At 48.2% G+C, this 18,216-nt stretch overlaps 1 protein-coding gene across 19 annotated transcripts in view; it reads left to right on the top strand.

The window, feature by feature from the left end:
* The window catches only part of Clec16a (C-type lectin domain containing 16A), a 223,379-nt gene that overhangs the window by 110,824 nt on the left and 94,339 nt on the right, over window positions 1-18,216 (top strand). For all 19 annotated transcript variants that reach the window (XM_076577861.1, XM_076577868.1, XM_076577857.1 and 16 more), the window contains one exon: window positions 2,083-2,203. In XM_076577861.1, coding sequence (XP_076433976.1) covers window positions 2,083-2,203 — 121 coding nt within the window. The remainder of the gene's footprint in view (window positions 1-2,082; window positions 2,204-18,216) is intronic.

Below are 18,216 nucleotides of genomic sequence, written 5' to 3'. Positions count from 1 at the left end.
GAGCCAAATTCCCAGCTCCTGGATTCCTTGGAAAGACTCAGTCTTCCAAGGGATAGGCTACAGAAAGCAGCATGTGTTTCTATTTTCCCAACTCAGCCATGGCCCCACTGGGAGTCTTGCCCTCAGCACTGAATGTACTTGGCATAGTCATAAGTCTTGCCCGTGATGGGACATGGCTACAGCAGACCCTTTTCTTTCTTTCTTTCTCCTCATCCCTAAATTGTGACTGCTTACTTGAGACCTCATGCTGTGAGATAATCCCAGTGACACTCCTCCCCACTGCCCATTTTACTGCTGGCTGCTCTGGGCTGGCACAGGGATTGGATTTCCTGGTGTACGAGGCTGTGTCGTGTGTGCCTGACATTACAGAGGCACAGCTCAACCTCCTAGCCAAGCTCACTCTGCCCTCTCAGCAGTCATTCTTGCTTCTGTAGTCTTAAATTTATAATACAAAAACCCTTAAGCCCCAGCACATAGTAGGTGCTTACTAGACAGGAGCGCTAGATTTTTAGGAGAATTATACCTCTGTTTCTTCCAGTTGGTGCAGCTGTCTCTATGAAGACTAGACTTTAAAACCTGCTGAGGACATTCAGGTCAGGTCCTCATGCCGCCCCACCATCACAGTGGGAAAGCTGCCTTTGTCCTGCACTCTGCTCTACTCAGAAGGCTGTGTTCCTTCAGATGAAACCAGGGCTGTGGAGTACTCTTGAAGTTTCTACCCGAGGAGCCTGCTCCAAGTCAGGATCAGGGCTTTAGTAGCTACTCAAAGATACTTATTACCTGGGCCACCAGGATGCAGTGCCCCTCCAGCCCCTTGAAGGCAAGAATTTGTCCTCTCTCCTTTCTTGAAAGTTCCCCCTGAATAAAAGGTGTCTTCCCTCCATTTAAGGCAGGACTGTCACCATCTTGACCACAAACAAGAATTCATCTGTGTGAAGCCACAGTGCTTTGCCCTGATCCTCCTTTATGTAGGTAGTGGTATCCATCAAGGGGCCGGGTGGCACCCTCTTCCTGCAGGCCTGTGCTGGCTGTGCCCTCCAACCTTGTCTCAGGGCTGTGCCATAGCCAGAGAGTTAGGGATTACTGTGTCTTATCCACCACAGTGGGGTAGAGGGCAATGCTGACCTTGTCTATGTGCCTCTGGAGCTGTCCTAGTGGGTCCCACCATTCCATGTCAGGGAGAGACCTGGGGGCGGGGTACCTTGACCTGTGGCTTGCCCTGTGCTTCTGGGCTCTCTGGTTGGTGGCTGGCAAGCTTGATTCTTGGGCTGAGGGCTGCTTCTGCACAGATGTCACTGGCAGCTGGTGACGTGGCCTTTTCTCTGCTCTCAGGACATGCCTGGTGGACGTACTGGATGCTGACAGACCCCTTTTCCATGGGCCAGGGATGCTTGTGCTAACAAACTGTCTCTGCCCCTGAGATGAGCTGGGAAAGCCTGAGGGGCCCCGAGGACATTGCTGTCCATTTGGCCAGGTATCAGGCCTCACCTGTCTCTATCACACTCCTCCTCCTAAGGCCCAGGCCCAAGAGGTGGAAGACTTAAGATGGGAGTTGGACTTTCAGTGAGTCTAGCCAGATCAAAAAGTTCCATGCATGTTACTCTCTCATCGTGTGCCCACATGTACAGATAGGCCTGGCACACATGCTGGTGATTTCTGTCTGCCAGCCCCCTGGCTCATGGAGGAGCAGGTTGGAGCCCTTCCTGGAAGTGCCGTCTCGGGCAGCACTGCTCGCCTCCCTGAGTCTTAGCTGTTTGCTGGCTGTGGAGCAGACAAGCTAGCAGGCAGGAGATGTGGGTTAAAGATGTGTCACATGACCCTTGGGGACAGGTCCTGGCAAATGACAGGTGCCCAGTGAAGTGACCTTAGTCTACATCTGTTATGGACTGAAGCAGGCTACTCCCCCAGCCTGAAGTATCTCTTACTGTGACAGCTCTAGGCCTCTGTGCTTCAAGGCTGGCCTGTGTTTTGTCCCTTCCTTCCTTTCTATTAACCAAGAGTCATCATGAAATGCCTTCATGCAGGGCACCTCTCCAAAACACCCCTGAAACTCCACTCTCCTCTGCTCTCTGCTCTATCTAGGCCATCCGAGTATTCTTCATGCTGCGGTCCCTGTCACTGCAGCTGCGTGGGGAACCTGAGACCCAGTTGCCACTGACTCGGGAGGAGGACCTGATCAAAACAGATGATGTCTTGGATTTGAGTGAGTTGGCCATCTTGGCTTGTACCAGGGGACGCAGGCACTGCTCTGTTGAGTCCCCTGTTGCAGGGGTGGGAGTGTACACAGCATACAGTCTGAACTGCTCTTGACCCAGGACCATGCTGAAGGGTCAGTGCTGGACAGTAGGAGGTCCAGTGAGAGTGGGCCCTCATTGACAGGAGGAGAACAGCACTGGCCTTGCTGGTATTGTAGATTAAAGGGTTTCTGTCTGAGTCCAGTGGAAAAAGGGGTCTCTTGATGCCAAAAGAAAGCCCATAAAAAACAAACTATCAAAATGAAAAGACACAACCCCCAAAACAAGTCACCAGTGTTTAGGTAAGAATGAGAGCTTTGCAAATCAGAAAGACTTGTGCTCAGCCTATAACCTTGAGCTGTATTGACCATTGTCTTAGTGAGGGCTTCTTTTGCTATGATAAAACATCGTGACCAATACCAACTTGGGTTTGTTTAGCTTCCACATCGCAGTCTGCCATCGAAGGAAGTCAGGGCAGGAACTCAGAGCAGGAACCTGGAGGCAGGAACTGAAGCAGAAGCCATGGAGGAGTGTGCTTACTGGCTTGTTTGTTCCTCATGACTCACCCAGTCTGCTTTCTTACACAGCCACCTGCCACAGCACCACTGCGGTGGGCGTGACCCTCCACATTCAAGCATTCATCATTAACTCCCTGACAGGCATGCCCACAGGCCCATCTTGTGAGGGAATTTTGTCAATTCAGGTTCCCTCTTCTCAAAAGATTTTAGCCTATGTGAAGATGATTTTTAAAGAAGTAAAAGGGGGGAAAAACAAATAACCAGGACACCATCATTCGTTGCTTCAAATTTCCCTCTGCAACATAAGGTAAAATAAAATAAAAATTTTATCTTTGAGACAGAGTATCTCAAAATAAGGCCAGGCTGACCTTGAACTTGAGGTCTCCTTGCCTCAGCTCCAGAGTGCTGGGATCACAAGCACGTTTCTCCCTGGCCATTCTGTAGTCGAGATTTACAGAGATGGTGGTGTTCTGGGGGCCGCTCTCATACCTCTGCGGCTCTCTCTCCTCCACTGGCCATGGGCACTACACACTGAAGGACATAGTTCTCTGGGTCAGAGCGTTCTGGTGCATTAGTCTCTTTTTAAAAGATCTGTTTTTCCCAGCACTTGAGAGTCCGAGGCAAGAGGATCTCTGTGAGTTCAAGGCCAGCCTGCTCTACAAATCAGCCAGGGCTGTTACACAGAGAAACCCTGTCTTGAAAAAAAAAATCTATTTTTACTGTTTTTAATTACATGTGTATGTGCAGGAGATGGGATGGGGGTAATGAGTACAAGTGTCCTGCTTTCATCTCTCCATGTGTTAGAGAAAGAAAAAAATTATGACCCTCTTTGCCTATCTCCTTTGACCCTGCACCCTGAAAAATAGCCACCGTGATTTCTGTAAGGCTAGAATTGATCGAGGACCAGTCTTTCTCTGATTTGATCTGTGCAGAGAAGGAGACGGCTCCTTTCAATGTTGTATCCGTGAAATGGAATTAAATTTTATGCTGGGAATTCACATTCCTTCGCTCCTTCCCCTAGGAAGGGCCCTGCTGAAATAAAGGTTAAAAGTATTTCACTTATCAATTTTAATTGATTAGTTGCTAGTTGAGATCACTTAACTGAGCCTTTTTGGGTAGTTGGCCATTAAGAAAGTAATGGCTGGCTGGCTTTTCTCATCCTGACTGCAAATTACATCTTTTGCTAAAGAAAATGACATTCAGAAAACTCGGAGCAATAGGGATTTTAAAACCTGGTCCTACCATGTTGTCGGCTGGCTTTTGTTGTTGTTTGTTTGTTTAATTATTTTGGTGATTGTAATATTGAAGATCATCATACTTCAAAGTACACAAAAGATTTCTATAAAGCTGACCCTGGAGTGGTTGGGTGGTAGCTGAGTGTTGAAAGTCTGGCATGTTTCTGTCTTCATGACAATCCTCAGCTGATGCTAGGAGAGAGGTTTAGGATTGCTGCACTTTTATCTCCATGATAAGGTCTGGTAGACTTAAAGAAATGCCAGCAAGAATCGTGACATAACAAGTATTTATTGACCTTGTTGCTCTGATAAGAAACACAGTCTTGGAGAACTCTGCTGACCAGTCCCAGGTCTTTGGTCCTGCACAGCAGGTATCATGCTAAAGGTGGCTTCCACCTAGGACAGAAAGATATGGTTACACTCTGGTTTTGCCCTAATTGAAGCCTCCCTTTGTTGTCCTGAAGAGAAGGCTGGCATGGAGCAGAGGTGGTGAGCTGTGTGCAGGGTAGGCTGTCTGGTGAGAAAAGGAAGGAGAGAACAGAGAAGGAAAGAGACTTTGCAGGAATAGCATTCTGGCTCACCAGCCTCTGAGGTTGTATTATCTGCCCAAGTCTTTCCTTATACAGTGTGCCTGCACTCAGCATACATTCATTGCCACGGCTTTCCCAACCCTCTCTAGCAGATAAGGACTTACCGTTTTCTTCCTAGTTGACTGAGTAGCCACCATTTTGTCAGTCTCAAGACTCCAGGGTGCTGGCTGCTATTTGGAGTTGGAAGTGGCCCTGCATTCCTCTGCTCTCCCCCGCCCTCCTAACGTCATAGGCAGCCCCTGGTAGAGCTCGAAGCCAGCCACCGTGTGACCTCGAGCCATAGCAGTGTCTGCTGTGTCATAAAAGGACAATTGGTAGAGTGTGAGCAAGAAAAGTCTGTTAGCTACCAACAGTTTAAAGTCAGAATATTTCATTGTAGAAACCTAACTCCCTATTCCTTTTGAGTCTGAGAGGATCTAGCCATGTGGAGTCTGCATCTGCCCACCAGACAGCTAATGGCCACCCCTTTTTGTGTGGGGACACCCCTGTCCCCAGCCATGAGTTTCTTCTGAACTCTAAGCCTGTGTTCCCAGCAGCATCTCAGGATGCCTCTCTTGTTCTGAAGAGCACCTGGACCCATCTCCCATAGAACCAGCCTGTAGCCTCTTCTTGTCTCAGTTGTTCACAGTGCCATCTTGCCTTGGGCTCATCTTGACCTCCTCCTCTTTCTCTCCCACTCCAGTTTCATTGGTCAGTGCCCTCAGCTCTCCCTGTCCAGTGTCAATGGACCACCTATCTCCCTGCACCTACTCCTCCAGCACCTAGGTTTGTGCTGCTGCTGTCTTTCACCTCTTGTCGGGACGTTTGCTTCTCCTTTGGGGCCTGCAGTTTCCTCTCAGTGTGTAATGCCGGCCTCTCAAAGCAAAAGTCAGACTGTGGCCTCCCATCCCACTGGGGACACCAAGCAGAGCCCTGGGTGACACTTGAAGTCGAGCCTCTTCTGGCATCAGCTCCATCTGTCTACTGCTCTTGTGTTGACACACCTGGTATCTTCCAACTTCAGCCTTCCCCGCCTCCCTCCCCCAAGCCTCGCTTGTTTCCCAGAACAAGCTTGCTGCAACTCAGTAAAGGTCCAGTGAAGCTCATGTGTCACACTGCCCTCAAAGTCTTGATCTATGTTTGGCATCCAGCCCAAGTCCCTCCTTTTATTCTTTCATTTACTGATGGATATGAATATGACTGTGGGGTTGTATGGTTTGTTTTTGCAATGCTGGGGATTGAACCCAGGGCCTTGCACAATAGAGGCAAGTAGTCTGCCACTGAGCTATACCCCTAGCCCTCGGTGAATATCTTGAAAGACCTTGCAGAGGATCCCCCTTGTTTCAACAGTTCCCCCATCTGCTGTTTTCTCTAGTTCCCTTGCAGAGAGCTCTTAGGCCCAGTGAGCATCTGATTGCCTGGAGATCCATTTCCAGAAAAAGTATCACAGAGCTCCCCAAGCAGGTTATGTGGTTTGATTGTAAGTCTGTAAAAATGTGAACTCATTGATTTGTCTTGCAAAGCCAATGACCATTTTGCAATTCTGTCTGTCAGTTCTCGAAAATTCTCGGTCGGCTTATTTTGCTGATGACCCAGGCAGGACCATGTGCTTCATATTGGTAAAAAATGAGAAACTAGCACAAACAGTAAGTGTAGTGAAAACCAAAGGCAGACATGTGATACCCTGGGAGGGAGCAGCCTGGCCTTCCAGCATTGTAAATGCTGGGCTAGCTCAGTGGAAGAGTGTTTGTCTAACATGTACAAGGCTTTCAGTTCTGTGTTCAGCACTGCCAAAAAATTAATTAATTTAATATACAAAACATGCAAACAACCCTATTGAAAATGAGAATGATTGCTTAGCATGTGAGGACTTAAGTTCAATCCCCAGTACCACAAAATAATGAATGAATGATAGTGAAAGCTGAATATGGGGTCATATGCTTGTGATGTTGAGACTCAAGAAGCTAAGGCAGGAGGATTATTAGTTCAAGGTAATCCTTGACTACATAAGGAAACCCTGACCCAGAAAGTAAATTACGTGGATATATTTTGGATTAAGAAAATTTTAAATGGGCTGGAGCCATGGCTCATGGGTTAAGAACTCACACTAGTCTTGAGAAGATCTGAGTTCCATTCCCAGTGCTCATGCCAGGCGGCTCACAATTGTCTGTGACTAACTCCAGTACTCACACACCTCTGGCCTCAGAGGGCATGTGCACTCACACAGACACACCCACATGCAGAAACACACACCTGCATGTAATCTGGAAACGAGGTTTTAAAATCTTTAAGTAAAGGATCTCTTTCTGGCAGCTGGGGTTTGGAACCTGCATGTGAAGCTGTGATTGGGTAAGATGACTGGAATCATTGTTGTGTTTCCTGGGTGTGATGATGACCTTGTGGTTCTGTGGGAGTGTGTGCTTGTTGTTAGTGAGGAAACCTCACGTTTAAGAGTAAAGTGCCTGGTGCTTGCCGCTTTGGAGTGACTCAGAAAACATCACTGTGTGCTTGTTGAGAAGAAGCAAATATAGCCCAGCATTAAATCTGCTGAGTGAATGAAGGACACATGTTGTGTTTATCGTAGCCATCTTTAAACTTTTCTGGAAGTTTGAAATTTTTCAGAATAAAAGTTTAAGAGAGTGGTAAGATGGAGATCAGTCCTTTGAAAATTTATCATTTAATAAACAATGTATGTTGTGTTCAGAAACCAGGGCCCTAAGATTTGGGAAAGCCTGGGTGTGCATTCTAGCTGTGTGATGTTGGGCAAATTAGTTTACCCCATGGGCCTTTTCCTCCTTGGTAAATTGAGTCTAACAGTGCCTTGCATTCTGTAGGCTAGAAGAGAGATCCCCTTGGAAATCCTCTGCATGGTGTATAGTGAGTGCAGACTTTGGGAATAAACATAGTCAGCATCCATGTCCTGGCTATATGCTGAGAGCTAAAATAACTTCCTTACTCTCTAGAAGAACTTCTATAGGAGTCTGAGAAAGCATGTTGTCATGAGTGTCCCTGTCTAAGGCACACACTGGAAAATGGAACTCCTACAGGCTTGTTGCTTAAAAGGGCATATTCCAGGAATGAGGGCACCTGCCGATCTGAGCAGAACCGCCCAGACTGTAGTGGGGGGGGGGCGCTCAGGTCAGACATCCAGGCTGCAGCCCCAGAGAAGTGGTTTGTTCAGTGTCAGACTGAAGTGGGCTGACACTGTTAACATGAAACCCAAGAGACACATGTAAACAGCATCTGGAGAAGTGGGTTGCAAGGGGACTGTGGTTTGGTGGGTCTTGTGCCTACCATCCCTGGCCTATTCTTGCTCTTTAAAGAGAGCATGGCCCACACAGGATCTCATTAGTGAAGCACCCTAGTGGGTGTCCCTACCTTCCTATCACCCAACAGAACAGATGGTCTTAGAGTTACTCCTGACCCCCACTTCCAGTCCCGTGATCAGAGGCTTACTATCCAGCCTTGCAGCTACACGCTTTACCTCCTCAGTACAGTCCTCTGCGCCTCCCCTGCCCGGGCTGTGATACGTCTGTCGCCTGGCAACATGGGGCCGACTGCCCATCTCTGCTCTGCTCCTGAATCAGCATCTGGCCCCACTCTTGCAGCACACCTCAAATGAGTTTGCACCTCCTGCTTAGTTTGTGTCTCCTGGTGCCAGGCCCAGCACCTGTCACACAGAAGGCACTCAGGAAAGGCTTGCAGGATCGTGCCAACTCGGACTTTAGCAGCAGCTTGAATTATATAGAACAGTGGAGACTTACAAGTGTTGTCTCTCATTTAAGGCCAATGGATGGTGCATTACTGACATTTGGTCCTAGCTGTCTATGTTTAAATAGTAAGGTTTCTAGTTGACACACACGCTGATCTAGTGAAACATCTCAAGAATCTTACACCGTTCTTGGTAGTTTCTTTAAAATATGGTTTGTTTTCATTTCAGCAACTCAGTGACCCCAAATCATTTTTCTTCTCTAAGGGCTAAAATCAATACCCTCCTCTCTTTCACCTCTCTCTCTTTCCTCTCATTTTTCCCTCCTCTCCCTCTCTCCCTACTTTCCTTCATCCCTTTTTTCCTTCATTCTTACTCTGCTTTGAAACTGCGTCTCTGAACTGGATGGGTCAGGGGGAAAAAGACAGATTTGAATTAAATCCATCCTCTGAGGAAATGGAGACTCGGGATTAGCGCCATTTCCCTCTCTATGAATTAGACTTCTCCTATGTATACTTGATGAATAATGTTGCTGGCCACTTTTCAGAAATGAAGTCGAAATATGGAGAAATGAAATTTGTATCTTATAAACTGACTGGAAATGTGATTATAATACAGCTGTCAGTTTTGCTCAAGTGGAAAATTTCTAAGTAAATCCAATTGCAGCATTATTTGGTTCTTTTAAAGCAGGGTGATGTAGCTGTTTCCTGCGTATTGATTATTTGATTGGTACCTGTCTGCTGGAACTATTTTTTTTCTCAGTAGCAGTCATTGATGTGGTTTAATGTATATTCCTGTAATCTTTCCCTGTTTTATAAACTTACAATCATAATTGAGCTACATTAGAGAGACATGTTCTGCTGAGATCACAAGGACGCCTAATGTTAGACTGTGCCTTCTTTGGTTAGCTATGGACAATTCTGACCAAGACAAAAGCTACGAGGCAGCTTTCCAGATGGCAGCCTGTGCATGGGGCTGAGGCCCTGCATGAGGGAGGCTGGCTTTGGGACTCTGCCCTTCTTTCTCTATAAAATCATTCTTTCTACAGAAGACACTCCAAAGCTTGAAGCTATTTTCCAAAGTCCTGTCTGTCCCATGCATTTGAACATGAGCCACAGCTGACGTCTCTAATGAGGGAAGTGGTTTAAAGTTAGTTGCCCAAAGAACCATGCTACCTGAGGCCCACTGAAACCCTTGGGAGCTAGGTGAATTCTGGACACTTTCACCGGCAGAGCTGGTGTTTCCAGTGCCTGTTTTGGTATCCTAAGGCATATTCCATGACCTTTCCACTGCAGACTCCTTGTGGCTCTGTGCTGAGGAGGTTGTTAGGAGGGTAAGATGTCGCTGACAGAGCTGAGCAGTCCTGACATGGCCTCCTAGAGCCCAGTCCATAGGCACCAGCTAAGACACCTGAGACCCGCCAGGCCAGGAAGCTGGCTTCAGTTCTTCCCAAGCCCACCTCTCCATAAAGCCCACTGTTGGCTCTCCTTATCCAGGCTGAAATCCCTGAGTAGCCTTGCCCCTCTCGCCATCTCTCATTTCTACACCAAAGTGCTCAGAAAACTGGCCAGTTCAGGCAGCAGGGGGGTAAAACAGGCTGACCCTTCTCACTGTCTGCGGTTCCTTCGCTCTTATTGTAACCCAGAAGACAGGCCTTGGAGGGATCAGCTCCTTTACTTCTCTTCAGCAGATATCAGAAGCTTTTATGGCCACTGGCTTCCTGTCTGGGTGTCTTCTGCAAGGCTTTATCTGCATGTGTAGCACCCTGACTATCCTTTCTAGTGCTACCTAGACATCCACAGTTCTGCGATCCTGCATCTTCAGTGGCCCTTGGGCCACACATGCTCTGCCTTGTGTCGTTGCTCACTGAAGCCAGCCTCCTTGACACCAGTCTGGCTGACAGGAGGAAACAGGAATCTATGGGAGAGCCTGGTTGAGGGTTAGTGTTGAGTTCCAAGACATCTCTTGGATGGCCTGCTCAGTGATGCTGTCTGGGGCTATGCCCACCCAGGACTCTAGACCCTGCAGCTGCCATCTCTCTGCCCACCACATGCCTACCTCGCCGTCTAGCACAAGAGAGGGATCACACAGGATCTAATGACTGCCCCTTGCCTCAGGAAGGAGGATTGGCGGAATACCCAAAACAAATCTCTGGGGATACTGAAACAGCAACATATACTATGACCTTTATGAAGGTCTAGGTCATAAGGAGAGGGCTGCTCCATGTGCCTCTCCTCTCCCTACCCAGGAGGCCACCTGCCACTTCCCCCAGCATCTAGCTTGCTGACTGGCCCCAGTCTGCTTTTAGCCTGTCCTCATTCTAGCCCACTGTAGCTCCACTGGATAGCAGACTGGAGGAATCCCACTGCTCTTTCCTCCTATATTCTCAGAGCAAGATGGGTTCTGTTTAGGTTAGACAAAGTACTCAGAAGTGTGCCTCCCAGGATCCTAAACTCATACCAAGTAGGAAGACACTAGAATACCATGGTGTAGCTATTAGAATCTCTGTTAAAGAACAAAGAATGGATGTCCTCACCTAAGACTTAAGAACTCCCAGGTGAGGCTCTCAGAAGTCCTAGTGACTTGTGTAATGTGTGGTAGACACAGTACATGGTCTGGACCAAGTTTTCAAGTGAATGTCCAGTGTTTTTTGCTCTACTAAGTTTTTAAGAAATATCTACAGAGCTGGAGATGTAGTTCAGTTAGTAGAGTGCCTGGAATGCACAAAGCCATGAGTTCAATCCCCATCTTCCTACTTCTCCCATGTCCCTACTCAGTGCTCAGGGCTTCTTCCAGGAAAAGAAACCCATGCAACACCCTACATGCAAGCCACTTTCTCTGAAGTTACCCTCATGTACCCTCAGAACTTGGGACAGGGAGACAGGATGATCATGACAGGAAACCGTGTCTGAGAATTGAGAGCAAGAGAAATAGAATAGGGTATTTCAAAGCTTAAACTACCATTTCTACTTTGACTTGCCTAGAAGTAACTGTTGTTTTCCACATTATCCTAGTGTGCAGAGCTGCTGTGGAGCATGGAGTCCACCCCTGAGCCTGCGAGCCAGGAGGCCAGCAGTTCTGAGTTAGACAGAGCTGCAGGGGAGCCTCGGCCAGTGCACCTCCAAGCCAAGCCCCTCTAACTTGCTCTAGGGCAGAGCCTTGACATCTGTATGCCTTCTGGAGGATGCCATTGCATGACCTGTATTGGGAACCATGGTATTAGGCAGAATGAAGAAGGCCTTGCCGCTTTCTATGACTTGCCCTTCCCCTGGAAGTTCTTCTTACCCACTTGCCAATCAGCCAGATGTCAGTAGGGAAGTGGCTCTGGGTGTGAAGTAACAGCTCTGTCTGTCTAGGTCCCAAAATTGGCTTCCAGGGTGGAGAAGATATGCTGTCTAACTCCTCGTGTGTGATGGACCTCAGTGAGCTTGACACCATCCTAACTTCAGGACCCTAAACACTCCACACAGGAGGAGAGGACTTGCATGTTGGGTGCAGCGTGGGTTCCTCTTCCTGTGAGAAGCCTGGGGAATCTCGGGAGAGGTAGGAGAAGGCGTGCTTCCACTGTCCAGCTCCTCCAGTTGGGTGCAGACAGCTAGCCAGCCCCGTGACAGTCAGCCATCCCTCTCCCCCCTATAGTGACTGCATGTGTGCAGTTGGGATTGTGTAAAGCAACCACACACAGCCTGCCAGCCATGATCAAGAATAAGTTTACTATCCCCACGGGGGTCTCAAGTGCCTTACCTGAGGGAGGAGAAGGGTTTGGGAGATGGGTTGGTCACTCTTCCTTTGTTTCCTGCTGGCCCTTGGTCCCATGTATGAGCACTCAGTGCTGAATCCAAAGAGCCCTGCAGCCCCCATATGAGAGTCCTCAGGCAAGCTGTGCTTGGCCTTTGTTAAAATCACTTGACCTGGCTCTTCATGAGGTTCCCTTACACAGTTCACAGCTGTCTGCATCATGGGAACCCCAGCCTGTCCCTAACTGTCCTGGACCAGTGCCAATCCTGAAAGCAGCCTGCCGCATTTCAGGGCAGAAAATGTTCCAGGAGCTAACAACAGACTGTGCAGGCTGGAGCCAGACAACCAGACCAGGGAGATGGAGCTGGCCTCCCCTGCTTCTCACGACTTCTCCAAAGCATCTGCTTAGAATTAAGAACTAAAGTTCCTATCTCCTCTTCCAGTCCACCTCTCAGTCTCCCCTTGGAGACCATCATTTTGTAGCCCAGGTTAGGCAAACCTTTCTTCCTTCCCTGCCAAATCCTCATGCAGAACACCCCCGCCCCCCGGGCCCCAATAATTTCCTGGGTCTTCATCTTGGTACATCCAAATTATCTCTTGCATTCTTCACTTTTCATTACCCAGAGCCAGTCCTTTGCATTGTATAATATGCTTTGCATTTTTTAAAATGCAGTCGGGGTTTTCCAGAGCTATGCAAAGCCAGGAAATAAAGCATGCCATTTAAATGACTCCTGTTAACCTTTAGCCTTTAGGCAGCTTCTCATAAAACTCACTTCTCTCCCGGCTCTGCTTTGCATTCTCCAGGGCCAGGAGCCTCGTGACGAGCCTACGGCTTTCTCTGTCTCCTTCCTTGGTGTCTTCCTCCTGTTATTCCCCCATACTGGACTCTTTTTGAAATCAGAGGCAGAATGTGAGCCTCAAGAAGTTTACAGCAGGAGGCTTTGAGCTAGGGTTATGTGGCCCTGTTATTGGCATTTCCTGAGGTCTCCCCATCCCCTGGCTTCAGCTGCTTCCATTCCCTATCCTCTTGCTGTATGAAACAGTAATGATCACAGATACCGCCTAGTGACTTTTTCCTAGGGCCAGATACTGCTAGCAGTGTTTCAAACAGCTCAACTCATTGAACCCTACAAGCTGTCATCCTCACCTTTTACAGATGAGGATGCTAAAACAGAGAAGCTCAAGATTCAGTAGCCTACTCAATGTCATGCTGTGCTGGGGGAGAGGAGACAGTACTCTGAACAGATCAGCACAGCACTTATACACTGGGCTCTGGAATAGGACTCCTCTATCTTATGCTTATGCACTAATGAACCACCCATCTATCATTGGCTAAGTTGTGGCTCTGGGCCAGGTATCAGAGAACAGAAAAATCATCAGCCCAGCCCTCCTTTAGGCAGCTGGTGGCATCCAGCAGAGGAAAGACCCACCCAAAGTGGGGTTTGGATGCCCCAAGAAAGATGGGGAATAGTGTGTTGAACCTTTGCCAGGGAAGGGAACAGAACTGGTTGAGAGCCTGAATTCTTGAATCCAGTATATTCTTATGAGTGTTTACCAGGCAGGCAGCTTAGGTGAGGACCTGTAGGCAGTGAACCATCCAAAGTCAAGTCTCAAGGATGTGGGGCTGGTGTCACCAGTCCAGTCCAGAATATCAGGTAGTATGTGTTGGATTCTGGTGGCTGCCCCATCAGATTTATGCAAACTTGGGTACCTATAGCTCTGTGGTCCCAGGACAGTGTGGATTACACTAGGCTCAAATTCCAGCATGGTTCCTTTCTGAGCATTCTAGGAGAGAACCTGCCCTCTTTCCTTGCCTAGAGTACATTTCTCCTATCTTCAGAGCCAACCATGGTGGGTTTTCCCTTCCTCTGACCATTCCATCCCCACCTTCTGCCTTGATCTTCTACTTTTAAGGATTCCTTCTAATTATATAGGACCTACTTTAGCAATCCCAAAATAATCTCCCAATTTCAAAGTTTTTAAGTTAATCACATTAAGAAAGTCCCATTTGAAGATTCCCGGTTCACAAGTTCCAGGGATTAGAACATTGGGCATCTTTGGGAGCCATTACTCCATCCCACAGAGATGTGAAAACTGACAGCTTTCAGTGTTGGAGAGGCTGGCAGAGGCTCTCTGTGACATACTGCACCTGAGGAGCCCCAGAGAATATGTGGGAGATGAACAAACAAGGATATTAGCTATGAGATGCTCTGGGGCTATGTGACCTTGACTCCACCTCAACCAGGACTTCGGCAGCTCTTGCTAGACTGAGGTCTACCCAGCAGGCTCTGAAGTCTCAGAAACAGCAAGAGCCTTTGGTCTAGACTCCTCTACTTCGCAGTGTCCAGCTATAACTCTTCTCTTAGTCCCTCCCTCGCACTCTGCTCTCCCTGGGATGTCTTTGCCCTCCCTCAGTCTTAGCCACTCAGCTCCACCTTGCCTTCTTGTCTGTCTTTGTCACCCAGTCCCTGTCCCTACTGCTCACATGGCTTCCTGTGACCAGGATTCTCTCAGGTAGCTCGTTCCACTTCTCCAAAACTCCCCTTGCCTCTTTGCTCTTTACAATAGGCTTAAATCTCATCTTCCATGTCGATCCAACCCTCCCAGACCAGACACTCAGGTCTTCTAGCTATAGGGCTGGCTAGTTACAGAGCTGGCCACCACTTTCCTTCTCATACCCTTAAATCTAAGCCAGCAGTCCTGAGCCAGAGGTCGGTGGAGCTTTGTGAGCTGAAATGGGGCAGGAGGAATTTTAACCAAAGCCCACAGTGGGTTCTGAAAGGGACTTTTCTCCAGGGAAGGATTAGAGTTCCAGTCATTCATTGGTCTACTGCAGAATGTTAGTGTCTGACTCAAGTGGTCAGAATTTAAAATGAAATCCAATGTGACAGGGCATTTTGGGTTTTATTTCTCAAGAAATGAGGGCATTGTTGACCATGATAAAGCATTCTGATTTGGGCCTTAGGTGTATGTACACAGATGGAAAATTTGCCAAGGTCTATAAACATCCCCCTCAATTTTGACAGCCCTTAAAAAAAATCCACACTTACTTTAGAAACTGGCCTGTGAGTCTCAGTCTCTCTCTCTCTCTCTCTCTCTCTCTCTCTCTCTCTCTCTATCTATCTATCTCTCTCTCTCTCTCTCTCTCACACACACACACACACACACACAGTGTACACACATGCACACAAACACACATGGGGAGTCAGAGTAATTTGCTTAGTAGAAATCCAGATCTGGGGCTCAGGAGAGGGCTCAATTGATAAAGTACTTGCCATGTGCCCATGAAGATCTGAGTTTGGATCCCCAGCACCCACATAAAAACCAAGCACAGTGGTGCATGCCTACAATCCCACCAGTTCTGGGGAGGGGCAGCAGAATGGTGTTTGGGGCTTGCTGATCAACCACTTTAACCAAACCAGTAAGTAACAGGTTCAGTGAGAGGCCTTATCTCAAAAGGTAAGGCGAAAAAGCAGTTGCGGATTGTTGATTTCTGGCTTATACTTTTACACATGTGTACATACACACACACACCCAGATCCACTTGCTAATGGTTACTCTGCCTTGTAGGACCGAGCTAAAGCTCTTCAGGGGCTACCACATCCCCCCAGGCTGCCCCTTCCCAGGAAGCCCAAGTCCAGTACTTCACTTTTCTTCCTGCTGTGAAGATAGTACATTTTTCTTAAAAACAAGTGTCAGTTTGCCCCCAACACTAGACCAGAATTCAGTTATATTTAAAAGCTAAGGGTTGAGGGTCTTAGAGATGTAGCTCAGTGGTAGGGCGTGTGTTCAACATGCACAAAGTCCTGGATCAGTCTCTAGCACCAAAACAAATGGGAAAAAGACTTGGGGATTCAAAGTGTAATCCCAGTACTCAGGAGGCAGAGGCAAGCAGATCTCTGTGAGTTAGACCAGCCTGGTCTACAGAGTGAGTTCTAAGACAGCCATTGCTGCACAGAGAAACCCTGTCTTGAAAAACCAAGACCAACAAATGAATGAATGAATGAATGAATGAATAAATAAATAAATAAATAAATAAATAAATAAATAAATAAATAAATAAATAAATAAAAGTGAGACTTGACAAGTCCTAGTGAGCTTGCTGGTGACCTGGGAATGACGTATGTGCAGGGCAGCCCAGGGCTCTGGGGATAGAGACAAGCAGGCCTGCTTCCTCACCATCTCCCTATAGCCTTCTCCCTCTGACAGGAAGGGATGCTTTCTCCCAAGACCAGACTCAGTAGTGGCCAGAGCAGCAGTCCCTCACGTCCCAGCTATGAAGGTCCAGCTGCCATATTTGGTGAATCCATAGTCTAGTTTTGCCTTTTGGTTGTGTGTAGGCAGGAGGTTATATTTAGCATTGCAGATTGTCAGAGGTAGACAACTGGCTACGTATCATGACTCCCCACCCAGTTAGAGAGAAACTCGGGGATGCAGCCAAGTTGGAACTCTTCCTCCAGCAGAACTTTTTGTTTGTGCTTCCTGCCCCAAGCCCTGCAATAGCAAGCCCCCTGGTAAGCCATGTCAGAGGCTCTGAGATGCCCTGCAGCCCCAAAGCTAGCCAAATGGATGAGGAGGGGAGATAAGAAATGCCTTCACGCACAGCTCACCTGACCCCAGGCCTGTTAGCCCTTGGTCTTACTACCTCTGTCCATCACTACATTGCAGAGCCATTGGCCACTCGAGCCTTATTCCTGCCCAACACTAGTAGCCAAATGCCTGGTTAAAATGGGACTAGAGCCCTAGAATAACCAGCCTGCTCTAGTCCTCTCCCCTGAGCTGGGCCAACCTCTCCTCCCAACCTCTTGCCTGCCTTCCTGCCCCAAAGAGAGAGCAGGTAAGGCCAGCTAAGGAAGTTGTCAGGGCTGCCTTATGGAGAAAGGATGGTGGGGGCCAGGCACACAGCCCTGCCTATGTTGGTGGTCACCACCAACCTCAAGCCTCCCTTGCTGGTGATCCATATTTGTTAGCTGAGTAAAGGCCTGATCAGGGCCCTGGGGGATCTGTGTGTAGCTGACTCTCTGACCTCCTCCAACCCTGGGTAGGCCAGTCTTTTCCCAGCAAGACCTTTTCTGATTACCAGACTCTAGTTCCCAGCATTCGTAGCTGCATATTTTTCTCTATTTTGGAGTCTCTATTTGTTTGACTTATAAGAGTGCTAAGGTACTCGGAGGCAGAAACCCTGCCTCCTGTCCACAGTTGAATTCCTGCCAGTGGAGTAGGTGAATGAATAGAAATGAGAGAGGGCATTAGGGACTCAGCCGGTAAAATGAGACATCAGCCTTATTTCAGAACAGAGACCCTGAGGGCATGCCTGGGGACCTGGCCATTCTGACCCACATCTGACATAATAGCCACATGAGTTGGCCTTGTTCCTCACTGAGCAGTTGGAATGACTCCAAGACTGGATTTGAGGGCCCACATTACTCTTCTGTGTGAGTCATCTCTACAATCACAGCAGGCAATCTGAAACTCTAAAAGTCAATTCTACATCACTGTGTGGAGTAAATCACCCGCCCTCTACCTGGTGCCCCTTTTATTCCCTCAGCAAGTGTGCCCTCAGCTGGCACCTCTAATAGAGGCTGCTGAGGAAGAAGTGGCTGAGCTGGGTGGTGATTACTTCGAGGAAAAATTAATGCATTGCTGTCAATCCTGAAGGCAGAAAAGGCTCATGGCCAGATGCTGGCGCATCTTCCGGAGTAAGTCATGATCCTATTTGGGGAAGCCTCCCCTTGGCCCTGTGCGTAAATCAGCAGGCTTCATGCAGGGAGAGTAGGGACCTATGTCAGGGCTTGAGGAGGGAGCCAGCTCCCAGACTCCCTTCCATAAAGCTCTGTCATCCTCTAAAGGGCTATACAACATTTCTCAGATACCCTTCTCAGAAGGAAGATGACAGAAGAGGCTTTTAAACCCAGGGTGTCAGGGTAGACTCTGGCAGCCCCATCTTCCCTCCATGGCCCTTTTTGGATGGTCAGGAGGACAGGCACATCTAGGGCTTGTCTGACCATGGTCGGATGGTTTTCCTGAAAGCGAAAGAGGAAGATGGACTCAGGTTGGGGACCACATCCTGGAAACCACAGAGACTCCCAACCAGCTCCTGAACTTGCCACTCACCCTGTAGCTTGGCCACTCCTCATCTTTTTCTGCAAGTATGCAGTAAGGATAACAAAATGCCATGATACAGCAGAAGACCCTAATGAAGATTGGCAAGAT

This window comes from Peromyscus maniculatus, chromosome 8, assembly GCF_049852395.1.
Source record: "Peromyscus maniculatus bairdii isolate BWxNUB_F1_BW_parent chromosome 8, HU_Pman_BW_mat_3.1, whole genome shotgun sequence".
Lineage (NCBI taxonomy): Eukaryota > Metazoa > Chordata > Mammalia > Rodentia > Cricetidae > Peromyscus > Peromyscus maniculatus.
Note: the sequence above shows the minus strand (reverse complement) of the source record. Positions and strands in the feature narration are given on the sequence as shown.